This window comes from Lissotriton helveticus, chromosome 8, assembly GCF_964261635.1.
Source record: "Lissotriton helveticus chromosome 8, aLisHel1.1, whole genome shotgun sequence".
Lineage (NCBI taxonomy): Eukaryota > Metazoa > Chordata > Amphibia > Caudata > Salamandridae > Lissotriton > Lissotriton helveticus.
This window is the reverse complement of record NC_136069.1, coordinates 182931184-182944102: the sequence shown is the minus strand read 5'-3', so window position 1 is coordinate 182944102 and position 12919 is coordinate 182931184. Positions and strand designations below refer to the sequence as shown.

General features: G+C 42.8%; 1 protein-coding gene across 4 annotated transcripts in view; it reads right to left on the bottom strand.

Moving 5' to 3' along the window:
- The window catches only part of VPS26C (VPS26 endosomal protein sorting factor C), a 331601-nt gene that overhangs the window by 303610 nt on the left and 15072 nt on the right, over nucleotides 1-12919 (bottom strand). The window contains exon 1 of one of the 4 annotated variants that reach the window (XM_078656857.1): nucleotides 11600-11638. The exons of the other annotated variants lie outside the window; for them this stretch is intronic. Coding sequence (XP_078512983.1) covers nucleotides 11600-11614 — 15 coding nt within the window. The 5' untranslated portion in view covers nucleotides 11615-11638. Of the gene's footprint in view, nucleotides 1-11599; nucleotides 11639-12919 lie in introns of those variants that run through there. 4 annotated transcript variants of the gene reach the window in all.

Here is a 12919-nt window from a genome sequence, read left to right as displayed (position 1 = left end):
GACATGTATAAAATAGACCCCCATATTGAGAGAGTTAGTCAAAACTCAATCCGATGTATCGTTTTTCTAAGTTTCATATTATTTCTCAGCATTATGACTTCCTGCACCAGTTATGCATTTTACCTGTATTTCCCAGTTTCTCATGTAAATAAGTCTTCTAATGCTACTGTAGAGCACACGTTTAGTGATCTGCCTCCTCATGAACTCTCTTACCGCCTCGCTATGCGAAATAATTCTTTCATCCGCATGTTACATTACTCACACCAGACCAGCAATGCCACTAATTGTTGGGTGTGTGGTCGACTCCCCCCTTTCCAGACACCGAAGGGAGTTCTGCCACTCTTTCCTTATCCATTTTCACATAATGGTTCGTGTGGAGCATGGTCCACGTTAACGTCATCCTCAACAGATATGTCCTTTCTTAACAGTACATGTTTCCCAGACAAGCAAGGTCTCCCCCACAGAACAGGTTTAGATCTAGAAAATGAAGTGTATAATTTAGGTAATTATTCTTCGAATTTCATGGTCCTGAATGTCCAGTCTGATTCTACTCCAGACTTACCTGCTATTTCAGTATTACCAGTCAAAGGTGAATTATGTGTCCGAAATTATGGTTCCATACATGTAGGACATAGTGATTGTACTACTATTGTCAAGTATAGTGACAGTGGGAAATCTATTTTCAAAGCTTCACGTCATTCTTATTTTATTTGTGGTCAAACTGCATATGTTCGTCTGCCCCTCGATTGGGAGGGAACCTGTTACATTGCCTTCCTACTGCCACCTGTTTTCCTAGCCCCATCTGATTACCACAGAAATACACATCTAGTACACATTAGACATAGAAGGGAGTCCCCCATTGTCGATTATACTGAAACTGCTCTAGAACAATATACAGATTTCAATAGAGGTTTCTTCTTCTTTATAGGACCTATCCAGAATAGTAAGCTAATCCGTAGGTTAACAAGAACCCTTGAAGCTGTAGTAAATGAGACTGCCTCTGCTCTAGGTAACTTAACCGAAGAGCAATCTGCTATGAGATTTGTCGTTTTGCAGAATCGTCTCGTCCTTGACGTCATACTGGCCGATAGGGGCGGGGCCTGTAGAGTCATCGGATCTAGTTGCTGCATTTTCATTCCAAATAACGCGCCGTCTGTTTATTCAGCTATAACCAGACTCCATAAAATTGCCCATCTGTTACACCAAGATCCAGGCACCTGGACTTGGTCCGGTTGGTTCTGGAATATAATTTCCGCCTGGGGATGGAAGGTCCTGTCCTTTCTAGGTATTGCAGTAGCTATCATATTCAGCTGCTGCCTCTGTATACAATGTGGCCCTGCGATTTGCGGCATTTGTGCTACCTCTTGTATTCCTAGTCCCAAGCCCCGTTCTAAATCCCGTTCCAAGAAAATTCGAGACGAACAGATGATACTGTATGAAATGATAGATGGTATCATGAATATTGATGTTTCCTGATGGAAACGTAGTGACAAGGAGGGAATGTGGAAAAGTAAATTCTGCCATGTTCTGTGTCCCTACGCGTCCTCCATCATATGTTATGTGTGCATGATTAATATGCATATGTATTCCCCATGTTCGATTCAAGACGCAATTATAGTTGTGTCCATCTCTAGTATGCCAGTTTCCAGTCCTCGTGAATACTACGAATATCAGGCCTATGTAAAGCTACGTTGCCACGTTTCTCAGTGTGCACGTTATTTCATTATAAAGTCCCCGTTTTTAGGCCTCAAAAGGGCCCGGACATCAGATTCAGCTTCTGTCTCCTGAGCCCTCGCTGAGGAGCGATACAGCCCCCACCTGTATCCTCGACCCTTCACTTACTTCCTGCCTCGCAGTGCCCGGTTCAGCCTGGCTCTGCCTTTGAGTCTGCCAACAGTATGTTATGGTTCCAGTTATCAGTTCAGTCCTCCTTCCCTGCATTCCTAAGCTACTGAACTGCATCAATAGTTTCCGTCATTGTCTAGCCTTTCCGGCTCCATGTAAGAGAAATACTGTATTAATGGTCATTTCATATTCCTCATCACGCACTACATGTAGAATAATGCATGGTCCAGTCTTAGTGTCTGTCAGCCTTTCCCCTCCTGACTTCTAGTTTATATCAACATGTTCTCTAAACATCAGATACTAGATACTGCTTAGGTACATGTCGCCCTGACTCTCCAGACTTCAGTCTCTGCTCCTAGCACAGAGTTCATAGCCCCCAGCTTCTCCTAGTAACACGTCATTACCAGTTTGCGCGCACCACCAGGTTAGAGGTCCCGGCTCCTTAGGTAGCCCCCTCCATGTCTCCGCCCCATTCATGACATATTCTGTTACGTTTGCATCACATGTCTATGTATACGCCTCTGTTACACCTACTTTCACCCTTATCTTTCGCGACTGCTATTGGCCACACCCACTGCTCCGCCTATCCTATGTACTGTAATGCAACTGTTTTAGTATATATGTTCGTGTATTGTTATTAAAAGTCAGCGCGCTCATCCTAGATCGAGCCCCGGTAGCTGCCGGGCCCTGCCATCCTATTCCTGTGCAGATTGTCCGGTTCCTGTCCTTTATGCTGTAATAAACCTGCAAACTCCTACTACCTCGAATCTTGACTCTTATTTATTGAGCTATCTGTTATCCATTTATGCATTCAAAAAGAGAGGTATTATTTATTTATTTACCACAGAGCAATATTCAATCCTTGACAGCACCAGTGAGTGGGCAAGAGTCTTAGGGGCATATGTATGAAATACTGTTTTTGCGATTCTCAAATAGCGATTTTTAGAGAATCGCTATTAAAGAATCCCAAAACGAGATGTAATTAAAAATTTGCAAACATTTGCAAATATTTTGCGAATCCTTGGCATTCCTTAATTGCAATTAAGGAATGGCTTCCCACTCAATCCTATGGGCCTAAAGGCCCATAGGAATGAATTGGAAGACATTCGCAATTTGCGAGTACCCATTAGGTACTCGCAAATTGCGATTGCAATTTCAAGGGTGCAAGGGTATCATAAAGACACCCTGTTGCACCCCTGAAATGAGCATATGTGCACATGTGGTGCACATACATGCCCTAAGGGCGTGTATGTGTGCCACATGGCACTTTTAAAATACCAAAAAGTGCCTTTTTCCATAAATTCCCACTAACTTGAAGTTGGTGGTAATTTGCGATTTCTTAAGGAGAAATCGCACAACTTGGGTGCTTTCTACATCGCATTTAAGGAATCACAATTTTGTGATTCCTTAAATGCATTTGCTAAATAGGAATTGCAAATTTTGAGATTCCCTATTTTGCAAGGGCCTTTTGGGATGATACAACCCAAAAGGATTTTTGCAATTTGCAAACGGGAAATGGGCTTCATACATATGCCCCTACTGTCTTGCTCTGGGATAAAATGGAGAATCTCAAAGAGCAATCACAATTTCTGGCCATAGTTTTTATTTGTGTCTGAAGATTGAGCCTTTTGTCAAAAGCACCACCCAGGGATTTGTACAGACTCTGATGGAAGCTTTGCAGTTAAGGGCGCCAACTCAGTCAATCCATGATCGCACTGCTGGTGGTGACTGGGAAGAAGAAATGAAGAGAAATTTTGTTTTAGATGGATTAAGTTTAAATGATGAGTGGTTATCCACTTTTGAACAGATTTTGAGAGATCTTAAGAGATAGTTGTGAATCATCTTCATAATGGTGATGATAAAGGATCCCAGAGTTATTTACTATGGCACCTAGTGGTTCAATGTACAGGTTAAGGAGAGTTGGGGCCAGAACAGGGTTATTTGGTACCCTCTGTATTAGGGCAGCAGAATTTGAGACACAGGAACATATTTTGATCATTTGCAAACTCTCCGTCAGGTAGGATGTGAGCCACTTGAGGGCTGCTCCATCAATGCACATACATTCCTTAAGTGTTTCAATGAGTACAGTGATTCACTGTATCTAATATATCAAGAAGGACAAGGAGACAAGAGCTGCCTGAATCGAGGATGTGGAGTGGCCCTCCACAACCTGGAGCAGTGTACTTTCTGTGCTGCAACCAGGGCCCAAGCCGGCTGCTACTCATCTAGCAGATCATGCTGGCATATGTGTTGAGCAAATTACACATACACTATAAATAATCATAAAAGTTAGAGGTTGAGGAGCTGATGCCGGTATCAGAGCTGAAGGAAGAGGGGAGGGTGGGGAGTATATTCAGAGTTCGTGCCGTTGTTGAGGTCAAGACTTTTGGAATTGAAAAACCATGTTGGCTCCTTTTTGAATTGGTCACAAGTTACAGATGTGAAAGGACCAGAGAGAAAAGGATAAGATGGTGATGTGACCAATAAGCAGACAATTGGTATTCTACGATAAGCAGAATTTCTTGTATACAAAACATGTCCTGTGTGGAGTCTACAAGAAAGATGTTACCATTACAATGAATTGATTGGTTATTCATGAGCTCCAGTCACTCTTCCATAAAGGTTGCATGGTCACTGGGACGATGATGAATAAAATTCAGTCTGATGAGCGAATTATGTTGGGAGCTGGGTTATTCAGTCAGCACTAACCAGATGATAACTGCAAAGAGATTCCCAGGAATTTGTTAACAGCACTGTTCTAAATTACTGCAACTCCTTTCCCAACCCTGACTTCACAATCGCATCGATGGTGCAGTACTTCAGAGGGATCAGGAGGTCTATTATATTGGGAGAGGTATCGCGGATTAAAGTCTCCATAAGTATATTGATCTTATGACTGAAAATAACATGAGCAATTATCAGTCTGTGTTTCATTGCTGATCGACAATTTGAAATCATACAGAGCTGAACTGATAGTTTTGGTGTGCAGTGGGGTCAGGGGTTCAGCCATAATTTGTAAGAGGTTGCTGTGCAGGACTACCTTTGCAGAGAGAGCCTGCTCTTTAGCGCTTTTTAACCCAATAGTCAGGAATGTAGGTGAGAAGGCAGTACCCATGGTGGCAGGTTTGGCGAGGACCAAGGTTGCAGATGGAGAATGGATGTCATATCAAATCAACAGGTTATGCATGTCATCCCTGGAGAGGTGGGAACCGAGCCTGTTAGGATTGGGTTCATGGTTGCTTCGCTGTATAATTCACCGTGCTTGCTCATTCTGCATGTGGGATGGTAACAATTTTGCAGACAATCTGGCAGAAATATGGTTTGACATCAAATGTTCAAAATGGGTCATCTTTGAATTAGGAAGATTGATTTTTGTGCTATCAAATTTTCAGAGAGGTGGGGTTAAACCTGTACTGAACTCCATCGCATGCCTTAGCCTGTGACCCATGGAAAGTAAATATTGGATGGGAATGAATTTAAAGGTCTCTCTGGAACACATACATCACTGTGGTTAGCAATTTGGTGATACTTGCTGTTGATCAGTTCTCTCGTTCAAGACTACTGCCATTAAGTCTATTATGGTTGACGGTCCTTGTCTCATTATACAGTTCTGAATCAAAATTCCTGGGCTCAGCTAGGCTCGGCTCTAGGATCAGATAGTATAACACGTGTATTTGTACAGCACAAGTTCAGTCCTTCGAGAAGATTAGTGCTAAATAACAGGTATTTTTGTAACCCCACTTAAAGGTACTATCAACGGCAGAAGGAGGAAAGGCAGAGAGGGCAGAAGGTGTGTTGAGAAATCCATATAGTAGTGGGAAAATAAGTAGGATCATGAGCAGCCAGAAAGAAACTCAAAGGAAATGGGAAAGATAGAAACTGGTGAGGATGAGACTAGTGAAACAGAGAGCAAGTTTGCCAGTGTGTAGGCAAAAGACTTAAATCGGTAAAGTGATCCTGATGAGTGATAGCCTTAAGAGGGTATATATCCATCAGTAAAAGATTGCAAGAGCTATGGGAAAGGGAGTTGTTGGTGTAAGTCGTTAGAGGTGAGGCCGTAGGTGCAGATATGGGTAACAGTTTAAGGACCCTGAGAAGAGATGGGAAATAGAGATCGAATAAAGGCAGACTGACATCTGTAGATTAAATTATGTTCCTCTCATTACTATAGATGGATGTGGTGCGTGAACCACTGAAGGATGGCGAGGGAGATATTTTTAGTATCTGACCATGTAGACTATTCAAGACAGAGAAAACATTAAACACCCTGATAAAAAACGCGGACCATGGGGGAAGTGTGAGGAGTCAAGAAGATAAGGTAATTTTTTTGTTTCCCATTAAGACAACAATGGCATTGGTCAGCAATAAATGTTTCAGGGACCTCTGCCATTATTCAGTGTTTGGAAATTTTCATGATGGGGGCATGGCCAACAAGGGCTTAATATTATCCTGCTGTAATTGGCTGCCGCGAGCCTCATCGGACTCCAGCATCGTCCCCCAACACATCCTGGTTGTTAGCTAAGGGCCAAGGGGAGAAACAGTGGGAGCGATGCTTCCCTGACCACCAAAAAACCAGTGAGGCGTTTACCATGAGGCAGTCACAAAATGGTAGCTGAGATGTAAAGCAGTGGTCGGGACCGGAGAGGAGCCTATGCCAGAGTCGCAACAGAGGGCCAAGGGGTCCTGCCTTGCGGACACATAGCCAGTGCTGGCTCCCTCGACGTGCAGCCCAGCAACAACTGATTGAGGCACAGGCCGATGCCAAGCGGGGCGCCCACCTCAACAGAGAGCAACAGAGGCAAGACCTGGGACACTGTCCGGCGGCACGGAAACACAGCGGAAACAGTAACTGCTCATGCAGACCAGCAGCAACAAAAAAGTAAGCCCCCCCCCCTCCCTCAGTGCTATCCTGGGGATACAGCCTGACATGAGTAAGAGCGGGGAGGTAGAGTACCGGTCCTCGCACGGCCCCCCGGGGTCACAGTGACTATCACTAAAGACCGGATATTAGAGCGAAGCGGCCTGCTGGGGGGGGCACTCCCCCTCTTTCCCAGCCCCCACTGGAGCAGACTATAATCAACCTTATCATTTCTGTCAAAGAGGAGGATTGCCAACCTTCCTTCATCATTTGTAATTGGATTTCATCCTTCAATTATGCCAAATCAGATTCTAAATTTTCATTTACCCTGACACATTTGATGGTTAATATTATTTGTTTGAAGGAACATTTCATGCAATATGGTATTCCATGTCTCCAAGAAAACTATTTAGTCGCTGCATAAAGTAGGTTTGAGGTCCATCTTGTTCCCCCCGGTATTTTTGCCAATCTATATTATACTTCTTTTCGGTAACATCATCCCTCATTTTATTAGAATATTAGCATTGCTTTCTTTTACAAACACACAAATATTATTCTTGGAAATTAGCTACCCCATGTCTTTAAAAAAAGTGCATAGTTCTCTGAAATACTCAGAGGCCAACCGAAAGGGTATCCTCATAAAGCAAAAAGCACCCTTTGGGTCACAAAAGAGGGGACTCATTGTGGAATTCAATTTGATACTATGGTGAGGAAAGCAGTAATTTTTTAATTGAATATGAAGACCATGTTCGTATGTGCACCACTGCCACTAGAGTTCGAGGGTCTGGATCCTACCCCAGCGATGAGCACCCGCTGTTGAGCGCTGTTAGACCAATCTGGATCACATTGTGGACATTGGAAATCAAAGGTCAAAGCGCCCGGCTTTTTCGTGGAGAAAACGTCTGCTGATTGGAATCTCACCAGGGTGAAGCGCTGCGGAGCGGAGTCGGAGGACGCCGTGAACACAGGAGCCTCCCCAGGAAGGTGAGTGCCACTAAACTGCAGAATTAAACGAACATAGCCGAAGCGGCAAAGGTCTAACTGGTGAAACGCGGGATTGTATTACTTATACAAACTGCTACAGAGGCAGACCGGCGAAAGTAGGTGAAGTGGAAGTGCTAAGGGAGCACCGATAAACTCCCCACCAGGGAACCAAAAGTGAAGGAGTGCAAGGGACTAAAAGGTGAATAACAACAACCCCGCATCAAACTCAGACTGAAAATATGGAAGAAAGAGTAGCCAAACGCTTTAACAAAGCAGCGATCATGTTCAAAAGTAATGAGACTGCAGAAACAGCTAGAGCAGAACCAGTGGCCAGTACCAACAATCCCACGCTAAAACAAGAATTTAACCAAATGGAAAAGCTATATAAAAAGGAAATCAATAAAAGCTGGGAAATCATTGCCCTGGAAAATTACATTGCTGTGAAAATTATACCCAGAGGTTTAAGGATTTTCACGATGCCCACACACCCAGACAACAAAGTAGAGTTAATTAACGAGTGGGTGGAAAATAATTTACAATGCTCTATGAATATGATGAGGATATCGATCAAACATGCGAAAATAGATGTGGTGGAAATTACCAAAAAATTGTCAGAAATGGAAGACAAAATGAAAACCGTGACAAACCAAGACGAAATCACCAAATTGCATAAGGAAATGGATTCCAGACTAGAAAAATACGAAAAGGAAATTGAAGAGAGAAAACAAAGAAAGTTCCGGAGGGACGAAAAAGATTTAGAAGGCAGAATCTTAACATTTGCCAAGAGATTCAAAACACTAAAGAAAAACTACCCATTACAACAAACAAGGGGAATGGCTGACAGCACAAGTGAATCTGACTTAAGTGAAGGAGAACTCACAGGAGCAAGTGTTAGCAGCAAGATGTCTTTTTTAGAGGAAGTACGTCTAATGAATTTAGACAAATTGCTATCAAGAGGAGGAGGCCGCGGCAGAACAATGAGCAGGGGACAAGGAAGAGGCCAAACAGGTGCATCACCAGCACCAGAAAAACAAGAAGGGCCAAGCGAAAAAGACAGATATGCTCTGCGCAGCCACAAACAATAGACACCAACCTCATAGTAAACCTCTTTAAACATACACTTACAGAAGACGAAGTCTCATTATTGAACAAAGGGCTCTCCTTCTGTCCGGAAAACCATTACAACTACACGGATGTAAGAATAGACTTTTACAAATATGTAAGGAAATTAAAGCTGGCCAAGATTCACGCAACTAAAAATAAGAATATTCCAACAGAAGCCACGCAACCCACCACAAGCGAACTTGCAAATGAACCCTTAATTACAATAGATCAAACTACTGATCTAAAAAATAGGTTTGATTTGCTTTACAATCTGGTAGAAGAAGACATGACGAAGACTCAGATGCTGGAAACACTGGACATTGAAACAAGTAATAGAGTGGAGAGTGGATTAAATAAGAAATCAAGATATTGCCCTACCCTCTCACCAGGCAACAGATGCGATCTGTTCTCGGATGCAATAATTGGAGAACTGGAAAAAATACCTAAAAAACGGAACTTGGATAAAAGAGAAAATTTAACGACAAAAGAAAGGAAGGCAATGAAATCACTGATGGAGAACAATTTGATAACGATAAAACCCGTGGACAAGGGGGGGCAATATCGTTCTTTTGAACACTTCAGATTATAAAAAGGAAGCCATGCGACAACTAAGCGATGTAAAGAATTATGAAAAGCTGAAGTACAACCCAATAAACAAAATGGTATTGGAATTAAATCCTCATTTAAGACAATGGCAAGAACAAAATCTGTTAAGTGACAATGAAGTAAAATATCTAACAGTGGACCTCCCAACGATACCTACAATCTATTTTGTGCCGAAAATACACAAAACAATGGTGAATCCGCCTGGGAGACCCATTGTCTCCTCTTGTGACTCCATATATGAAAACATATCGACGTATATAGATCAATTTCTGGCACCTATAGCAATGAGCATGGCATCATACATAAAGGACACAGGAGACTTTTTGCGAATACTATCTGGCATTACATGGAACAAAGAATACTTACTAATTACAATAGACGCGGTATCACTCTACAAGTCTATACGACACGAAATTGGCCTAGAGGCCTGCAAATTCTTCCTGAAAGAACGAAGCATTATAGAATTGAGACATTCAGAGATGCTGATCAAAATGATAGAAATTTGTTTAGCAAACAATGTATTCACATTCAACAAACAGCTAGAGACAATGCTGTGGCACAGCCATGGGCATCTCTTTTTCTCCTAATTTTGCAAACGTAACGATGGGATGGTGGGAGAGAGAAATAGCGTGGAGCAGCAACAATCAAGAAGATACAGACAAAATTGTGCTATGGGTTAGATTGATAGACGATCTGTTCCTGATATGGAATGGAACAGAACAGGAATTTGATAGATACTTTGTGAAACTAAATGACAACAACATTGGTCTTTCCTTCACGTGCTGCAAGAACAAAGAGGAAATAGAATTTCTGGACACCAAGATCTATATAGACAATGATCTAATTCAGTCAACACTGTTCTGAAAGAAAACTGCCACAACAGCATATTACATGGCACTAGCCTTCACCCACGGGCTCTCTTGGAAAGCATTCCATATGGAGAAATGATAAGAATGAAACGGAACTGTTCAAAAAAGGAAGACGCAGAGGCCAAAATAGATGAAACAATAACAAGACTGAAGAAAAGAGGCTACCATGAGACAACATTGAACAAATGCAAAAGAAGAGCGGAGAAGAAAACGAGGGAAGAGACACTAACGCCGAAAGTAAAAAATAACAAACCACAAAAACAACTAGCTCCAAGATTTATCACAACATATAGTAAAGTGAGCAATATTATAAAGAATAAAATTCAGAAATATTGCCATCTAATAGCTGGAGACCCAGACATTGGCCAACTACTGGGGTCGCATCCAAATGTAACATACAGAAAGGCCAGATCTCTAAAAGACATATTAGTCCAAAGCCACTATCAGGAAAATCCACAAACAAATTGGTTGACAAATCAGCAAAAAGGATTCACAAAGTGCAACGCCTGTAAAGCGTGCAAAATTGGACGGAATATGAAAACTATAGAAGAACCAAATGGCAACATGACAACCATTGAACAAAATATCTCCTGCACATCACAATATGTGGTATATGTCATCGAATGTAACTGCGGCATGAAATATGTAGGAAGCACAACATGCATGATCAGAAAACGTGTGCTGGAACATATTTGTGCTGTAAAAAATGGAAATATGGCATATGCAACTGCAAAACATCTCTCACAATGCCAAAAGGGGAACTGGAAAGCAATGTCATACTATGGAATACACATGAGGAGGCGATCAAACTAAGAACTGCGTCAAATTGAATCCAAGTACATTGTGCGCCTTAGAACTAAATTCCCCAGGGGGATCAACCTCGATGAGGAACTTTATGTACATCTTGGATGAATTATATAAACTGACAGCAATAAAAGAAATGACAATCTCGAGAAATTAGAACGTGTGGGCACTAAACCCAAGATGATGTACATATTATGAACTGATATACTGACTCAAAACAACAAACTAGTGGGTACTACACCCAACTACTAGACAGTTACTTAAGACAATATATCAGGAGAAAGCGTGTAAAAAAATCAACGACATGAATGATACAAATCGGGGTCACTAAAACTGATGTAATCTAGATTATCTACATCTGTGATACATGATATTAATGTTTATCACCAAAGCACAACCCTTGCACACCAGAATGTCCTTTTGTAAATATGTATAAAGTTATATTGTAAATTTCATACCACAAATCCCACAATGCAACATTGCTGCTGAGATGGGTATTTAAAGTGAAAGTGAAAAGGGACTCACTAACCGTGATTAAGGCCATCCAGGCTGAAACGCGTTGGTTGAGTGGAGCTGTGGAAAAATAAAAACCACTAAGTAACTTACTTTGGAGTGCCGCGCCATTTGTTTTTGTGAAAATCGAGTTAGAAGGTCTGGATCCTACCCCAGCGACGAGCACCCGCTGTTGAGCGCTGTTAGACCAATCTGGATCACATTGTGGACATATATATATATATTTTTTCTTTTCTTCAAAAGCCCACGCTAATTAATGCTGCATGCTGGTACATGTGGGTAATAAATTGTGAAGGAGGCACGGGATCCTACTATAGGTGAAGTAACTACTACATGTACCAGCATGCAGCATTAATTCATCTGCAGCCCATTGAAGGGCGGAGCAAGCAACATGCAAATAAATAAGGTGCCTCCATGCCTGCACTTGCAATCAAATGCCTGTGAACAAGGAGCTGCTATACTCCGAAACGCATCAGGCGAGGATAAAGGTCCGAGCAAAGAGGAGCCGCAGGCCGTCAATATCCCGTGTCTGTGTGCGTCTTCAAAGCGTAGGCTTTTGGAGAATATATATATATATATACCCTAAAGGTAAGTAGCCAGCCCATTGGCTACTACCAGTAACGCCCCTAAATTTAGTATTTAGGAGCACCCCTGAACCTTGACCTCAGATTCCTGCAGAACTAAAGAAGAAGAAGGGCTGAAGAGCCGTTCACCAGTGAAGACTCCAGATGCCAACTGACTTGGCCCCAGCCTTACCGGTCTGTCTGCAGCCCTTGAAGAAACCTGCTCGAAGAAGCGACTCGTCCTGCAGTCCCAGCGACCTCCACAACCCTGAGAGGACTGCCTGCCATCCCTAAAGACCAAGAACTTCAGAGGAAACCAACATCAAGGACTCCCTTCCCTTCTGGATCCATGAGTCCTGCCCACTCTGCACCCGATGTCCACGGCCCGAGTCTGAGTGGCCCAATGGTCCAGTGAAGTCTCCCCATCGATCCTGACCTCAAAACCATCAATGGCACACCTCTCTTGGACTCCACAAAGAAACCTGCAACCTCAACACAAAGGGTCCCCCTAACCGTGACCAGCACCGGTATGATTTTCCGACGTCTAAAGGTACCCCTGCATCCTCAGCCCAGTGACCTTGGGGAGGCCAGGCATCCATGACATCCCAACTTACCTGCCCAGCCTCCTGGTTCAAGCCTGCAGCCTCTTTGTGAAACCAAGTACCTCCATTGCTTGCATTGGGTGCCAGACGCTGTCTTTGCACCCTACACCAGGCTGCCACTAGTGGTGTATGATTGGTGCTGCCTTGTGCTCCCCTCTGTGCCTAATTAAA